The sequence below is a fragment of the Ziziphus jujuba genome, chromosome 11, assembly GCF_031755915.1.
Source record: "Ziziphus jujuba cultivar Dongzao chromosome 11, ASM3175591v1".
Classification (NCBI taxonomy): domain Eukaryota; kingdom Viridiplantae; phylum Streptophyta; class Magnoliopsida; order Rosales; family Rhamnaceae; genus Ziziphus; species Ziziphus jujuba.
The window spans coordinates 10,894,750-10,910,912 of record NC_083389.1 but is presented as its reverse complement, the minus strand read 5'-3'; the positions used below and the strand labels follow the sequence as shown (position 1 = coordinate 10,910,912).

The 16,163-nt window shown below is 34.3% G+C and overlaps 2 protein-coding genes and 1 long non-coding RNA gene across 8 annotated transcripts; 2 read left to right on the top strand and 1 right to left on the bottom strand.

Moving 5' to 3' along the window:
• The first annotated feature begins 2,510 nt into the window (after nucleotides 1-2,510).
• On the top strand, nucleotides 2,511-7,281 carry LOC112488896 (uncharacterized). 3 transcript variants are annotated; one of them, XR_007238444.2, is made up of 3 exons: nucleotides 2,589-4,335; nucleotides 4,823-5,771; nucleotides 5,855-7,281. It is a non-coding gene; the product is annotated as an uncharacterized LOC112488896 (long non-coding RNA). The 3 variants fall into 3 exon arrangements; XR_003053152.3 differs by having other exon boundaries at nucleotides 2,600-3,505; nucleotides 4,220-4,335; nucleotides 4,823-7,281; XR_007238443.2 differs by having other exon boundaries at nucleotides 2,511-4,335; nucleotides 4,823-7,281.
• A 1,184-nt stretch (nucleotides 7,282-8,465) lies between these two features.
• LOC107432328 (classical arabinogalactan protein 26) lies at nucleotides 8,466-9,202 on the top strand. Its single transcript, XM_016043442.4, has one exon. The coding sequence runs from the start codon at nucleotides 8,579-8,581 to the stop codon at nucleotides 9,023-9,025; it is 447 nt and encodes a 148-aa protein (XP_015898928.1). The 5' UTR covers nucleotides 8,466-8,578; the 3' UTR covers nucleotides 9,026-9,202.
• A 1,057-nt stretch (nucleotides 9,203-10,259) lies between these two features.
• LOC107432345 (protein STRUBBELIG-RECEPTOR FAMILY 2) lies at nucleotides 10,260-15,899 on the bottom strand. Of its 4 annotated transcripts, none has more exons than XM_025079683.3 (17): nucleotides 15,767-15,899; nucleotides 15,254-15,396; nucleotides 14,506-14,638; nucleotides 14,352-14,423; nucleotides 14,210-14,275; nucleotides 14,030-14,101; nucleotides 13,867-13,938; nucleotides 13,333-13,404; nucleotides 13,184-13,249; nucleotides 13,039-13,104; nucleotides 12,608-12,930; nucleotides 12,044-12,315; nucleotides 11,681-11,946; nucleotides 11,437-11,584; nucleotides 11,110-11,249; nucleotides 10,860-11,016; nucleotides 10,260-10,668 (listed from the first exon to the last, which is right to left on the bottom strand). In XM_025079683.3, exons 2-17 carry the CDS (start codon nucleotides 15,345-15,347, stop codon nucleotides 10,480-10,482), a joined length of 2,208 nt encoding a protein of 735 aa, XP_024935451.2. In that variant the 5' UTR covers nucleotides 15,348-15,396; nucleotides 15,767-15,899; the 3' UTR covers nucleotides 10,260-10,479. The 4 variants fall into 4 exon arrangements, with proteins under 4 accessions (XP_024935451.2, XP_024935450.2, XP_015898953.2 ...); XM_025079682.3 differs by having other exon boundaries at nucleotides 15,726-15,859; XM_016043467.4 differs by having other exon boundaries at nucleotides 15,699-15,839.
• Between the last annotated feature and the right edge of the window lie 264 nt (nucleotides 15,900-16,163).

Here is a 16,163-nt window from a genome sequence, read left to right as displayed (position 1 = left end):
CTCCCCATTGATGTATCTCTCAAACAGTGAGAAATTTGGGCAAATAGAGCATGAAAATAAGTTCAAAGGGTTTGAAAATTGGGAGAAGGGTGTATGGGTCGGCCTGAAACGGCCAGAAAACACAAAAATTTGGCGACCCACTGCACCAACCGCCGTCAAATTTGCCGACTTGATTTGGGCGCGTCGACCTGCCATTCACAGTGAAATTTCATGGCCAAGCTTGCCGTCGTATGGGCTTCCCTCTGGTGTGGCATGTGTAAGAGGTTGATGGCCGGAATGGGCAAAAATAGCAATGACCCAGTTGGATGGTAAACTGATTCAAAACGATCCAGTTCGGATTCACGAGTCTGGAAAAGAATTTTTCAAGGTTTGGGGGACAAAATGGATATTTAAGCATTTATCTCCTGTTTAACATGCTTCCCAAGGCTTATACAGAGCCTTGGACTACTAACAGATAAAAATTTGGAATTGGTTTGGACATTGACACTTAAAACTTCTCAGACCTATGACTTTTTATCTGTAACTTAAAATTTGATATGTTGACAACCTATGAACTCGTATTGATGAGCTCTACACCATGAAACTTCAATCAAACAAAAATTTTGACCATAGAAAAAGTCAATCTAAGACCCACATATAGTCTACTTAGTCAAACCTGATCAACCTTATGCAACGAGGTATTTTGGTACGGGTCTTTACATAAAGTATATAAAATCTTTTATAAATTATATAAAATTTGATGATAATATGTATCATAATATATAAGTCGACACATATAGTAGTAAAACTATATATATATATATATATACACCTCTTTTTAAATCCAAATTATTGTTAATTAAGTTATAATAATAATAATTATATTATCTTATAATGATTTAATATAGAAAAATTAATTATTTGTAAAGAATCAAATAATACATTTGAATTTGAATTTCATAAATAAAAAGATATTATATAAACACATTTTGAATTTGAATTAAATTTATAAATACATTTGAATTTAAGTTTAAATTCCATCAATAAATTACTTTATAAGGTGAAATTGTGTTTATAGAATAAATAATAATAATAATAATAACATAAAATTATATTATAAGGATTTACTATGAGAAAATTAATCATTTGCAAAGAATCAAATAATACATTTGAATTTGAATTTGAATTCCATAGATGAAAAATCAAACAAATGAGTTAAGATTACTTTTTGGAGGAAGCATCAAACAAATGAAATTCGATATCTAAAGGGTGACTAAGCTTGGCAATTGCCTAATCAAACTTAAACTCTATCTTATTATATTCATAAACCGATTAAGATTATTTATTAAAAAAATTGAGTTAGGGTTCGGGATGGTTTTAATATAATGTTTTATCCCATTTTATACCTGTCAAAGAATTCAATTTTGTAGCTTATCATTACTGTTCAGATTAACCAAAAAAAAAAAAAGGGAATAAAAGGATAATATTTAAATTATTTATCGAGACAGATAAAATAAAGTAGAAAGAAAAAATATAGAAAGGAAAATAAGGGAATTGGTATTTTTATTTTAACAATTTTTTTTTGTAAAAAATTGAGACCAAAAGAAGGAAAAGAAAAAAAAAAAAAACTTTAATAATTGGTCTGATATAAATGTTTACTGAGGATAATTTTGTAAACAATTTATTTTTTGTTTCCTTTATTTTTTTTTATTGTTAAATATCCAAACAATAATTATTGATAATGTCCATGTGGAAAGTATCAAAATTAATGAAAATTTGAAATTTTTAGATCCGATTAGGAATTAAAATTTTGAAATTTATTAGAAGATGAAATTTTTCTGTGCTTGAATGGCTTTAAAAAGATGAAATTTTGAACTTGGAAATGAAACTAAATCTTACAAGGTCGAAAAATACAGTGAAAAATAAATATTATAAAAGAAACATCATTTAAAAATTTTCTGAAAATGAGTTTTACGTATTTTGTTAAAAAATATTTTTGTCTTTAAATTTTAAAATATAAATTAATTAATTATTTGTAAATTTTAAATATTTTTGTATAAATCAAATACTTTGAAAAATAACTCACAGAAAATTAAATTTTAAAAAATTAATTTTTAATAAATTAATTTTTAAAAAGTAGTTTGTTTTAACATTTTGATACTTCCCGAAACAAACTGGGCCCTGAGATGTTACATATAGAAACTTTTGATACAAATAGACATCACTAGTTTCATAAATTACTTACATAAATTACTTATAAGTACAATTTCTTTCAAATTTATCAAAATTTCATGCATTGATACTTGACTATCCACTACAGTAGAATATTCATGTGGTATTTATCAAATTTTGCACGTGTGATATATATTTTTTCTATTTTTTAAAATAGATTCTAAATACTATCATTTTTTTCTTTCTCATTAGACTTATTATTTATTTTCTAGACATTCTTCTTCTTCTTTTTATGGTAAATATAAAGGCCAGATATTCAGTTCATGAGACAATAATTCATTCATATGAATAACAAATCTTATTATCTTTATTATTATAAAAAAGAACATTAATACTAACCAATATCAATCATCTTTCTAGTTTACCCCAAAAAAAATAATAATAATAATAATCAATTATCCTTCTATGCACATGTCATCCTCCCTTACACATGTCAAAGTGTAGTCAACTTCAACATTACCCTTTTCGTAGTGAAGTTTCTAGCCCAAGGTAGAGGCCACCAAAATGAGGGCAAAACAGAGACAATTTGACATACCAGAAAGAACATCCTCGCTTTAGAGAAGCAATATCGATCATCCTTCTATGCACATGTCAACAGATTTCTTTACAAACTTTACTCTCTAAGATCAGCTATGAGTCATATCATTTCTTAGAAGTAGTTTCTGGAATTATGTAGAATACAGAAGAAGGAAATTCAAACCCACTCACTCAGAGCTTCAGAACCTGCTCATAAACTCGCCGCTGCTTAGTTGCCTCTTCATTTCGGTCCTCTTTCTGAATAGTTTCCTCAGCTATCTTTAAATCCTCATCCTTTTGAACAGCTTTATCCTTTTGGAAGTTCTTATAAAGAGCTTCCAAGCAAGCACTCTATTTCTTAGTAATTTTCTCATCTGTAAACATTTTAAAGAAGTTTCGTCTTCATATCAGCAATAATAGTCATGTAAGAAACAAGTTATTCTTGTTTTTCTGAGGACAAAACTTTTTGAGAAGAATTTGTTTCTTATATGACTGTTTTTGTTGACATAAAGATGAAACTTCTTGAGGATGTTCAAAAGTGGAGAAAATTACTGGAGATAGGGTGCCTGTTGGAGAAGGTCTTTAGAGGATGAGAACGCATCTAACGAGGATACAAAAGGAGCTGAGAAAGCTAGTTAAGAGGATAAGGTCCTTAAAGAAACGGCTTGTTCAACTGTTTTTGCTGATATGAGGACGAAACTTCTCCCTCCCGGCCTTGTCGACACCGCTTCTTCTATCTATTACAGCGGAGATGATGGCATTAACGACCCCTTTCATGGTGGGGACGCCAATGGATCTGATAAGAATGGTTTGGATGATGTGTTTTTGTATTTTGGGTTTGGGGGCTTGGGAATTTGAGGTGGTTTGTGGGGGCAGGGTTGAATTTTAGTCCATGGGTTCTTGCAAACTTGGATGTTTTTTGTTTGCTTGAAATTGGTGTTTTTGGTTTTTTGTGGAGTTGGGAAATGCAACTTTTTGTTCATCGTTTTCTCCGGCAATTATTTATAAGGAAATGGATGGGGAATTTCGTTGATGGGTTTCTGTGGGTTTGATGGTTTCTTTTTGTTATTTTTATGCCAGTTGTAATCTTTGTTTTGGATTGGATTGGCTGTTCTATTTTTGTTTTTGAAAATATAGCAATAGGTTATCTTCATCCAACTTCAAGTGCTTCAGATTTTTGTATATAATTTTCACTTGTTTCTAATTTGTCATTCTGTAGTTGTATACTGCTGACGTAATAATTTTAAGCTGCTATATTATTCAGATTAAGTTTGATTTGTGATTGGAGATGTTTGGATTTTTCTGTAGTAATTTGGTAGATTTTATTTTTCTTTTCTGAAAAATTGTTAAAATGTTTTAATTGAAAGCCATGATGTGTAAAGGTTTCTTTTATTACCAAGTTTGTCTTTTCTAATGTAGCAATTCTAATATTTGTTTCAATATTCACGAGAGGATGATAATGGAAATATTTCTGAAGAATATTTATTAACAGAACTTGAAGATGCATTGCTGAAGCAGCGGCCAAACTGTGTGTCTGGCTTTGGATTGAGAAATCAAGGGACCATCGTTATCAAATCCACATTCAGCATCGATTAAATGAACTTGAAGGTAACTTTTCATAAGTGCTTTGTATTCATGTGCTGTATGTGTTTACTATAAGTTTTGTCAGTAATCTAAGTGAACTTTGGTCTTACGTTTGTAATTTTCTGGAAAAATAATGAAAATATGAATTTGAATACAGGATGCTGCCATAAAATCAAGATGATTAGTTTTTTTACAGTGTGAACACTTAACTACCCTTTCTCATTACATTGGTTCTACTTCTAAGTTTCATGTCTTGAGCAGTGTAACCATAATTATTACTGTACTTACTAAAATACCAAACGGAAAAAAATTATTACTTTAATTCAAGTTTTAGGTTGGAAGCTTTCTATATGGTTCCTTATGTGTTCTTTCTATGCTGTACATATGTTAGAGTTATTCAAAACCAAATCTCAACTTTCTTCAGCTTCAAATTTTTTATTACCATAACTATTTTACATTCCCACCACCGCACAATTAAAATTTTAAGCTGATAATTATGTGGTTTGGGCAGTTGGGGTAGGAAATCGAAGGAATATTCCAGTGGCTTTGCTCTGGACCATGTCAGCTTCAGTATGTCAAAAAAAGACCATCAACAATAACATGGTTCATATGTGAAGAAAGCAAAGTTGGTTCAAAAGAAGAAATAGAAAGGGTTCACACGTAAGGCAAGGCTTTACCAAACTCTAAAACAATTTTCGTTTTACACAAAATGGTGGAGAAACTAGCATGAACTTTGATGTCTATCATCCTGGAAGAACTGATACCAAGGCTTAAACATTACTTTCTTAACATTGCTTAACAATGAAGCAACCCTTAAATCATCTTGGAGTAGTTTCACCATGGCTAGACATGTTGTAATTCTAGCTTTGATAATTCACCATGTGGTCTCGCTTTTTCGTGCTTTCTTTTAACTACTTTTAACCATATATGAACACTTCATGCGTTAAGCCGGATAAAACATATCAAAAACACACCCTTTGGCTTTGTAGTGTTAGCCTGAGGTTTACAAGCTTCTTACGCTAAGTCACATCTCCAACACATATTCCATGGTACTTTTAGAATGTGGAATGTAAAGTAATCATAAAACTTAGAAAATGAGAACAACATAAGATGAGCATTATATATTGGTGTCTACACAAATGTTTCAGATTTGGTTTGGGCATTCACACAAAGAGCAGTAGTATTTCCTTATTGATTTTTGTTTTCTTTTCAAAACGGGATTTATATATCTCTGAAAGTATATGATATGGACAAGGCTACCTATGAGTCTATGAACGCCACCAGTAGTTTCAAGAGGAATTTGTAGAAAAAGAGGGTGTTGGATTGAAAGCCTTCTACTCAGAACAGGTGAGGACTTCATGAGGCTGTGCCTCTTCTCTTCCAACACCCGTAAGATCAAGGCAATACAAGTAATGCAAGATGATGATGTTGATGGCTGCAGCTGAGCCAAGTGTTGCTAAGTATTTATTGTCTACATTTTAAATGGAAAGAATATGTATAGTATTGAATTTGATGTTGGCATAAATATCTAATGGATTTACAGGGCAGGGATGACTTCCAAATAACCCTTCTTAGGGTACTTGAATCTGTCACAGAGGAGTCAACTGTAATCCTTGAAAGCCTGACGTAATTATCCATGAAATTCTCCCCAGTTTGGCTGTTCTATATAAGGGCAATAAGGATGGTGAAGCCATCCTTATTGCCTGAAAATTTTGTTTGAAGTTATGATTGTCTTTTTGAATGAACAATGTGAAGATGGGCGAAGTTCAAAGGATTTGGAGTCGATATCCAATAAATATTTCCTCCTCCTCTACCCCTCCTTGATTGAAGATGAGGATCCTATCCCCATGTATGCACAGAAGCTTCTTGTAATGCTGATTGAGTTTAGTTACGTAAAAATATTAGATATTCTTTGAGTTTTTGCTTGGGGATCTCTCAAGTGCATATGTTAGTTACGTTAAGCTTTGCCTAGGTCTTGCCTCTGCTCCAGAGATGGTATCCAAGTTACTTTCTCAGTTGGAAGGATTGAAAATCTTCTGGAGTTTGTATATGCAAAGGATATGGAAGATTTCCTAGAACCAACCCATGGCCTGTGTAAGGCTTTTCTTCTACGTTCTGTGAGCGGTCGGAAAGGCTTCATCTACAAACAAAAGAACCTGCTCTTTTATGTATGGTTCTTCTGAAGTCATTGGACCAGTTGATCAGCAACAAGATTTAAGAGATATTATGGACTTCGTCAGCAATGCTGGCTTCTTGCTAGAGTTAAGTGCTTCCCGTGAAGCAAATGTGGGAGATATGGCTTCTGAATGTGTTGTCTTGCTGCTCAAGGCAGCTCCTAGGGAAGCTACTACTGGTCTGCTTACTAATCTTCACAGGGTCAGTGCAATCATCGGGTCATGGAACAGGGGGATTTCTCACTTTCTGGTGGTGCAGCGGATGCTACATGCGATTGGCCATTCATGTAAGCAATATCTGTGTCGTGCAATGATATTGTCGATATCCATACCAGAGATTACAAAGATTGAAGCAATTGTCTCTGAGCTCAAAAGTTCAGGCATATCTGGTTTAGCCAATGCTGCTTCGCTAGTTGAGGTGAAGTTACAGCGCCTACCCCGTTGCATTTGAAATCCTAGAGGTTTTATGTTTGTTTCTTTTTTTCTTTTTTCTTTTTTCCCTCTCTAGTATGTTTTCAAAAAGCAATTTTAGTTTTCAGGATTCACTTATTTATATTTTGCATGCAAGCAACAAGCAAATGAAATTGACTTTTGAGAAGGGCATGAAAGACTTGCTTCCTGAATTCTCTCTAAGGGGTCAATAATTCGCCAGGTGTGTGTCTTAAAAATTTTCTGCATGGAGTATTATTAGCATTCATCCATCTTCTCTTTGGGCTGTCATTGTATAATCAATGTATACATTGTATCTTAATTGACATTATTCGAGCATATCTTTGTTTTTCTCCTCCGATTAAAACGTGCCGTACACTTTGCTATTTTTTAATCTTATTTAAATTATATATATATATATATATATATATATATATATTTTTTTTTTTTTGGGGTGGGCCAAGATGTATTTATATAGTTTGTCAAATATATATATATAGCCGTACCTACTAGAGAGTAGAGACATCCGGATTCTATGTCCGATCATTGGAATGGTCCCATGTTCTTACGATGAAATTAAAAAAGATAAGGGACCCATGATTTTCGGGGAAGCATCGTCCTTTTTCTCGTCGTTGTCAAGGTTATACTTAGTAGAATCAAGAATCCATGTGACCAGAAATGTTTGCAACATGAGACAACAACGTTTGGACATTGCAAATAACATATTTATATATATTTTTATATACTTCTTACTGTTTAGTTAAAAATTGATTGTAGTTCTTTTCTATTGGCTAGACTGCCTCTCATTGTCAAAGCCAAGATCGGGAATTTACTTTCTTTTGTTTTTTTTTTTGTTTAGTTAAAAATTGATTGTAGTTCTTTTCTATTGGCTAGACTGCCTCTCATTGTCAAAGCCAAGATCGGGAATTTACTTTCTTTTGTTTTTTTTTTTTTTAAAAAAAAAAACAAAAAAACAAAAAAAAAAAACAAAAAAGGCCTTGAAAGCTTCATTCTTTACATGGGGTGCTTATTTCCAGGAATTTCTAAATTATCTTTGAAAATAATGAAATGAAAGCAATAATATGAGAGTATTCAAAAGACCCTTTTTTATGCTTGTAATCCATTCATAAACTTTTTCCCACCTAACAACACTATTCTAAGAGGATCCAATGCCTCATGATTTCCAAGTTGTATATTTCACCGAGTTGCTTGAGTAGGCAATAAAGGTGGTAATTTGACATCCTAGCTAATTAACAAGATTGGGGATCTTAGGTCATCAGATTATCAGAAAATCAGGGAGAGCCAAGATCACGGGCCAAAAGGTGGTAAATAAAAAAATAAAATAAATAAACCTTTTTTTTTTTTTTTTTTTCACCAAACAATTTGTTACCCAAACTTTGTCTCTTTGCGTAACATTGCCAACCTGTATTTTCTCATCATCATCCACTTTCTACTAGCCATATGGCAGATGGACCCTACCTAAAACTTCTAGTCATACAACCCTTTAAAAGCACCAAATCATAACATTTCCACCCAAAAGCTCCTCCTCCATAAAACCCCACTTCCTCTTTTTCTTTTCTTAGCCAAAAAAACTAAAAATCCTTTCATTTTCACAAAATATATATCACTCTCTTACTAAGTGATTAACTTTCATCATTAGAAAAATGGCCTCTTTTTGTTTACACTTATTGCTCATCATGATCTTCTTAGCATCCCCTTTGCTTTCTTTACCTTCTTCTCAGCCTAATCCTAAAGCTTCTAGTTCTTCCAGTAACACTATCTCTGCTTCACCAGCATCAGCATTATCTTCAAATCCTCAACCAACTCCATCATCTGCTTACCAAGAACTCTCTCCTGACATTTCTCCACTTTTGCCTAAATCTGGTGCTGTGCTTCCAACTCCAATTGGATCCTCTATACCCACTATTCCTTCCAACCTTAGTCCTCCAAATCCGGACGATTTGGTTGCTTCTGGTCCTTTTTCTGCTCTTGCACCATTTGGGTCTATGCCAATTTCTTCATCACCAACTATAAACTCGGTTCGATCTTCAAACTTTGCTGGTTTTGCAGCTTTAGCAGCTTTTGGATTTATCCATCTTCCTAGGATTTGAATTTTGCTTTTGTGGGTTTAAAGATTCATTTATATTGTTGTAAGTTCTACTTCTTGTTTTCTTTTTCTTTTTATCTTCCATTCTTCATAGAAAGCATATGTAATTAATTGCCAATAATATAAAGAACTTTTTGTACTTACAAAGTATGTAATTCCTAAGTGTTTGAGAACTTCATTTTTTTCTTTTTTTTAAAATTATTTTTCTTGTTTATAAATTTGCATTTAATAGCTAAGTTGTTCGTGGCGGTCATAGACTGTGCTTTTCTTGTGACTTTCAAATTTCCTGCTCCAAGTTTGCATGTCACATGAGATGTCACGTGGTTATCATTTCAACTGCATGTGACACAACTAATGTTTATGTCTCTATTGAATTAGATATCAGGCACATGTTCCTACAAATAAGCTCTGGTTTTAAGTGGTATATTAGGTAAACCTGCTTGTCAGTTTCCACCGTTGGAATCTTTTTCTTGTTTTTTTTTTTTTTTTTAATTCTTAGTGCAAAAACTCATGTAAATTTTGGCACTGCAAAAAGGATTACATTGATCATCAAGAAAGGAACGAGGAACTATTTTCAAATTTTCAATTGCTTTCAACTGATTACACAGTTATTTTTTAAATTAAAAACATTGTAATATTTAAATATGAATAAAATTTCATAACTTGAAGTAAAAAATTCAATTGATTTAGTTAAAAACTTTACATAATGACAGCTTCGAAGGGTTAGGCAAGGCAGTTGCCAACTAATACGATTTAAGTCTCTTTTCCGTAATTGTCTAGAGATTTTTAGATTTCATGTACCAACAATTGGATTTAATACCACACTCTTTCTATGCTTCACTTGTTCATGAAAATTTGATCAAAGATTATATCTAACTCTAACCTACTGCTATAAGTTTTCATTTTCATTTTTTTTTTTTTTTTTAAATGCTTGCACATATGTTGCATTTCATAAAATTTAAAGCACTCCTCTTCTGCTTTCTTTCCTTGTATATTTGTTAAATTGTTTTTTTCCAACAAGGAGGAACTAACTAGAAAGACGACTGCTCAATACACCTCTATGCACCTCCCACAAAATTTCAGGGTGTATTAAGAAGATACGAAGATAATAGTTTGAGGTGTGTTTAGAAGTAAACTGCGTTATACATCCCATAATTTTCTGTGCGGCGTATTAAGAAATAAGAAGAAAAGGACCATGCGGAGTGTTGTACGTTTAGTAATACGACAAAAATAAAAAGTAAAAAATAAAAAAAATTTGTGCGTATCTACGTACAACAGCATACAACAACGGGATGTAACCAGGGACAGTGGTAATACTACAAAGAAAAGAATGGCCGTGCACATGCATTTTGGATCAAGACCGGTTCGTAGCTACAGTGTTTATCTACTAACAAAACTAGAATTACAAACCAAGTCAAAAGGCCAACCTAGGTGATTGTTGCGAGTACTGTTGCTATATCATACAGCCCAATGGCTCGATGTAGGCGAAACTACGAAACGGGAATTGGTTGAACGGAAAGATCGCTGGTCAACGGAATCAACTTCAGCGCCATCTGGTCCATTGCTTTTCCCCATGTTGATCCTTTCTAACAAACATTTCAGTGATTCCACCACTTCGGACATCGGCGGTCGGAATTCCTTCACAGGCTGTCCAAGTTGCAGTCATACAAATACAAAACAAATTCAAATTGGTTTATGATTATGATAAAAGGCTAACAGGTGAAGGTACTCCTTCTCAGGTTACTACTTCACAAAGTATTTTTATGGCAATAAGTTAACAGTTTTACAATTTACACTTTCAATGTGATCCTAAAAGCATAATGTATGTGCGTTAATACCTGTATGCAGAGGGAGACAATATCAGCAAAACGGGAGAGAGTTCTGAAGGAGAATGTTTTTTTAATGCCTGGATCTACCATCTGTTCCAAGCTCTCACTGTCATGAAGCCTGGATGAAGCCCATTTCACCAGTGACTGCTCTTCCCTTGCTCTTGAACTGTGTCAAAACAACAAATTGGAATCATAAACCAAGACGCAGAAGGATGCTGTTGCAATTATAATTAGAATAATTAAGGGGACAAAATCGTACTTATCAAAGGGTTTCCTTCCCGTTAGTAGCTCCAAAAGCAGCACTCCAAAGGTATAGGTGTCACTTTTTGAGTTATCAACTCCTGGTTGACCATGTTCAGGTGCAACGTAGCCACTGTCACCTATAGCAATTTCTGAAGCCTGTTTTCCATCATCAAATAGTGACATTGATTTTTACATTGTTTTCTCAAGTGCAAAAACTGAAAAGGTTCTTTAATTATTTACCTTAATTTTGACTGTTTTGCTTGTAAGAAGCCTCAAAAAGTGAAATTCATTTATACTCATTGTTTTCTCAACTGCAAAACTAAAAAGGTTCTTTAAGTATTACCTTAAGTTTGACTCTATTGCTTGTAAGAGGCCTCAAAATAGCCAGCCCGCTGTCACAGATACGAGGTGTAAGGTCTTCATCAAGTAAGATATTGGCAGCCTTCAGGTTGCTATGAGCCAGAGGAGGCGAGAAAGCAGAGTGCAAATAGCTGAAATCGTCGTTTGCCAAATAGTTAAAATAAGAAAAGAAAAACTTTAGATAGGATTAGGGATTACTACTTCTGATAACAATTTGAGATACTCACTCCAAAGCCTGAGCAATACCAAGTGCTATCTGAAGACGGAGGCCCCAGGACAGGGGCTTGAAAGCTCCACTATGGAGGGCATCATCAAGAGACAAATTTCTGACACACTCGTATACAAGAAGATGCTGTCCATGCTCTACACAATAGCCGACAAGTGATACAATGTTGGGGTGTCTCAAACGTGAAGCGGCCCAAACAACTTCCAGGAACTGTTCTTCTTCATTAAAAGACAATGATACCATATTGATGTTTTTCACTGCCAAAATCTGGAATAAACCATTCAAAACAATTCTTAGGACTTGTATGATATCGAAACAAAATATAAGTTGCAGTAAAATATATTTAGTTAGTTTAGGTTTATACTTGTCCATCCGGAAACTCAGCTTTATAAACAGAACCAAGAGATCCTTCACCAAGAAGGTTTGTTTCACTAAAACTGTTTGTGGCTGATTGAAGCTCTGCTACAGTGTATAGCTTTGCTCTCACTGGGAATTTGAAATTCTTAGAGAAACTTTTTCTCCTAGACGTTTTCTCAATTCTGCTATGGTTAGCAAGGGGAATCCGTCTTCGACCTAATATGGGTGACCTGAGATTCAACATTTGCGGGCTCTCTTCTGGTGCAGCAGAAGAATTGTCTACAAGAGAGAAGAAAGAAAGTTAAAAAATGAATTAAAATCATAATATACAACTTTATCTTTGAGGTTTTTTGTAATATAGACCTTTTTGACAGTTCTCATTTGATGTTATCATTATTGTTTTAACTTCCTTAACTTTTGAAATTATCCAATCATAAATCGATATGTTAACTCATCACTCTTTATAAAATATCATTAAGGTTCTACTTCTCTATATATCATAAATATGAGTAACGTAAATACATATGCACATTACACTACATGATCAGAGCAAACTCAGACAATAGGTCACCTTTTGCTGTAGTGATTGTAAGAGAATGCGTTGAGCTGTCACAACCTAAGTTTTGAAGCTTTTGTGCACGGTATCGGTTGAGCTGAATTGCTAAGTAGAGCGCTGCACATGATACGACTAGAGTTCCTCCACCAACTATAAAAGCGATTCCTCCGGGGCCAATCTTTTTCTTGTGCCCACCTTCTTTGGTGGAGGGATAGTTCTCGATGGCACTTGACTGCGTTGTTGGGGGAGCACTAATATTCTGTTCAATGGGAACCGTCTCTAAAGGGAAATCCCATGGTGGAGAGTTATCCCCTACGTGGAACTTATTTCCCCAAATCCTAGTAAGACGTGAAGAATGGAAAAATAATCAATGCAACTGTCGAAATAATTTTAACCAGAATTCAAGCAAGCTAAGGTAGAGTAACTAGCACAGAAATTTCACTTACCATAAATTTGGTATTGACTGAAAATGCTTTGGAATGATGCCACTGAAATAATTTTCTTGTATGTTCCTGTCAACAGAATAGTGTAATAAAAAAATCAAAGGAACAGTTTGACATAAGTTGCAAAATAAACTATGGAGAAACCTACAGGTCAATCAGTGGAAGCTCGGCCAGATACATGACCGATCCTGTGAATTTGTTATTCTGTAAATATCTGCAGATATAAACCAACTCCCGAATGAATCCAGCATAATATATGACTTGCCAGAAAGACATCAATCAAAATATAAAACTTACAATCCAGTAAGATTAGTCAGTGATCCAAATGAACTTGGTAGATCTCCAGTGAAGTTGTTATATGACAAGTCCCTGTATAAAATGAGTGTCAAACATTTAAAATGCATGTCATTTTTCAGCTTCAAGACTTCACACTTTCGTATTATAGTTTTATATCTCAAACAGAATAGAACTGCAAAAACTCAATCCAGTATGGAGTATATATAATTGTACAACACAGTGATTGAGAAATCCTGTTGCGCATCTTTGTAGTAGCTTCAACTGTGTATATGAATACATTTCGTCTCCAGAATGCAATACTGTCTGATTTGATTACTTGGATAACACTAATTTGGTAGATTTCTCCAACTAAGGAGGCTACACAAACCGAAAAATTATTGAAATTTGAGTGATGTTCCTTTATTATTGACCTCTATACTTCGTGGCAGATTTAGTTTGCATTTACTTAAAATGTTATTGTTAACTGCCTTCATATTTTTCCAACTTCAAAGTTAACACAAAATACAAAACCACTGGGTTGGGAAAAGAGCATACATCTGTCTTAGATTCCATAAGCCAGTAAACACATTGCCGATGGGTCCAGATAACAAATTGTGGCTTAGATTCCTGTAATAAAACAATTACAGATTATAAATGAACCGTCATGTAAAACTCGATCAAAATAGGTATAAATGGAGCAAGTGAACAAAAAACTCACAAATGTCGAAGTTTTTTCATCATAGGTAAAGAGTGGGGAATATTTTGGGTAAGAGAGTTGCATGCCAAATTTCTGCAATATGAAAAGTTCAGGTATTAGAAATGAAAAATAGAAATAGATTATATAATCTTCAACACATGACGTGGGAAAGGAATTAAACAGAAGAGGCATCCTGTTTACATATGAGTGGCATTAGGGGGTAAGCCATATGGAATTTGACCCAGAAGATTATTGGAGCTAATGTCCCTGAAAGAGGAAACCAGAATAAACATTAGCAAACAACGTTACACTAAAATAGATGTTAAAAAGCAGAAGCACTTACAATTGCTTCAAATTATGGAGATTGTAGAGCAGGCCACCAAGATAACCAGTGAGGTTTAGTCCAGGTAGTTTACTGCAACAGGTTAGAAAGGTGACTTTTGGCGAAGTAGTTTAAGTTAAAACATAAAACAGAGCGACAGAGTTATGCACGTTACAGGTATATAACGGAGGACCCAAAACATGACACTCCCGTCCATGACTCCTCACAAGGATCTCCACCTTCCAGTCTCCATCCCTTCAGCTCTGATGGCTGCTTCAAGGTCCTGTACAGATCTTGAAGAGCTGTGACTGCACAGAGCACCGGGTAGTGGCGTAAACAAACCATTTCTGAACTTTCAAAATTAAGAATTTACTGATTGTGAATTTAACACTGCCTATGGACACTAATGACAAGAAGATGATGCAATATTTGCAAAATTATAATGTTTCTATTAAAAAGAAATTATTTACCAATGACCAAAAATAAAGAGGGAATTTTGGCAAAAATACCCTTCTCTATGTCGTCATAGAAACGATAAATCGTGTCTTATCAAAAAATCTTCTGCCCTTTGCAAGAAATAACGACTTCCTTGTTATACGTAAGCGACAGTCGTTTGGAGAAAACAACCATCGTATACAGAAGACCAAAAAAGAATTTTCCCATCAAAATTAGAGCGAATCTCCCTCCAAAGATCATTTCTAACCTTTCGGTTTGGTTTCTAAGAAAATACAACATCGAGAACTTAAAACTATGCCATTTACTCAAAATTTTTGCTCCAAACGCGAAGGAAAAACAACGTTATAGTTCTAAACTTTTTTCTTAATATTTTCATTTCCACTTTCTCGTTAACCAAACAGAGGATAACGAAGAGTGCTCGGCAGAGTGCAAGAAAATAAATAAAACAAAAAATTAATCGGAATTACCATCAAGCATATCTGTATACGCCCAAGCCTGTGATGTCAGAATTGCCGAGAAGACAATTACAGTGCGCCACAGATACAGATATTGTTGTCCCATTTCTCTAGAGAATCAAATTGCAGCTTAGTCAGCTACTCTCTGCGCTTTCCTAGAAAGGTCAAAAGAAAGATTTGATAAACAGTTAGATCAAAAGAAATACGATCGCACAAACAAACAGCGCATTACAAGACCGCCGCCCTATAGAATTCCCGATCAAGAAAGAAACAGAGGGAAAATAAATACCAAAAAGAAAAAGGTATTTTCTCACATTTTCGCTCATTTTCTTGGAAAGCATACAGAACAGAGAGTATTCAAGAACACAATTCTAGGAAATCAGAGATGGAAATAATCATTAAAAAAAAAAAGAAGAGAGATTGTAATTCAGAAATAAATCTGATTATCTTAGAAGACCTTTCAAAACCAAACGGCACCACTCACAGAGAAAAGTTGAGCAAGAACTTAGGGTTTGGATTATGTACGTAAATTGAAGGAAGCAATTCTTGTTGTCTAAGAGAGAGAGAGAGAGAGAGATTGTAGAAATGACAGGGTTTGGTATGTGTGCAACAGGCGTCTTTTGCAGAGTGAGAGACATGGCGGTGGATGATATTTGAAAAACAAGAATCGCTCAGTGGCGGAACTCCATGTCAGCAAAAAACCGTTATTCGTTAGTGGCACGTGCAGCGGGCAAGAGTTATTAATCATCTTGTGGTCTCGGCCTCATCGTAAGACAATGAATCTCTTCTAATGTGTTTGAAGATCATTGGTTGTAGCACAATCGGCTGGTTTATCTGGGCCTTGTGGTGAGATGGATCGCTAGATTCCCATTTACTTGGGCTGAAATAACCCCAACAAAAAGCCCAATATCAGCCCGTGATG

Excerpts from the sequence above, each read along its gene's own strand:
- LOC107432345 (XM_025079683.3), bottom strand. The coding sequence starts at position 15,347 with ATGGGACAACAATATCTGTATCTGTGGCGCACTGTAATTGTCTTCTCG. Across the intron at positions 14,424-14,505 it reads GGGTCCTCCGTTATATACCT|TAAACTACCTGGACTAAACC; the intron begins GTAACGTGCATA and ends AACCTGTTGCAG. Across the intron at positions 11,017-11,109 it reads GGAAGGAAACCCTTTGATAA|TTCAAGAGCAAGGGAAGAGC; the intron begins GTACGATTTTGT and ends GTTTTGACACAG.
- LOC107432328 (XM_016043442.4), top strand. The coding sequence starts at position 8,579 with ATGGCCTCTTTTTGTTTACACTTATTGCTCATCATGATCTTCTTAGCA.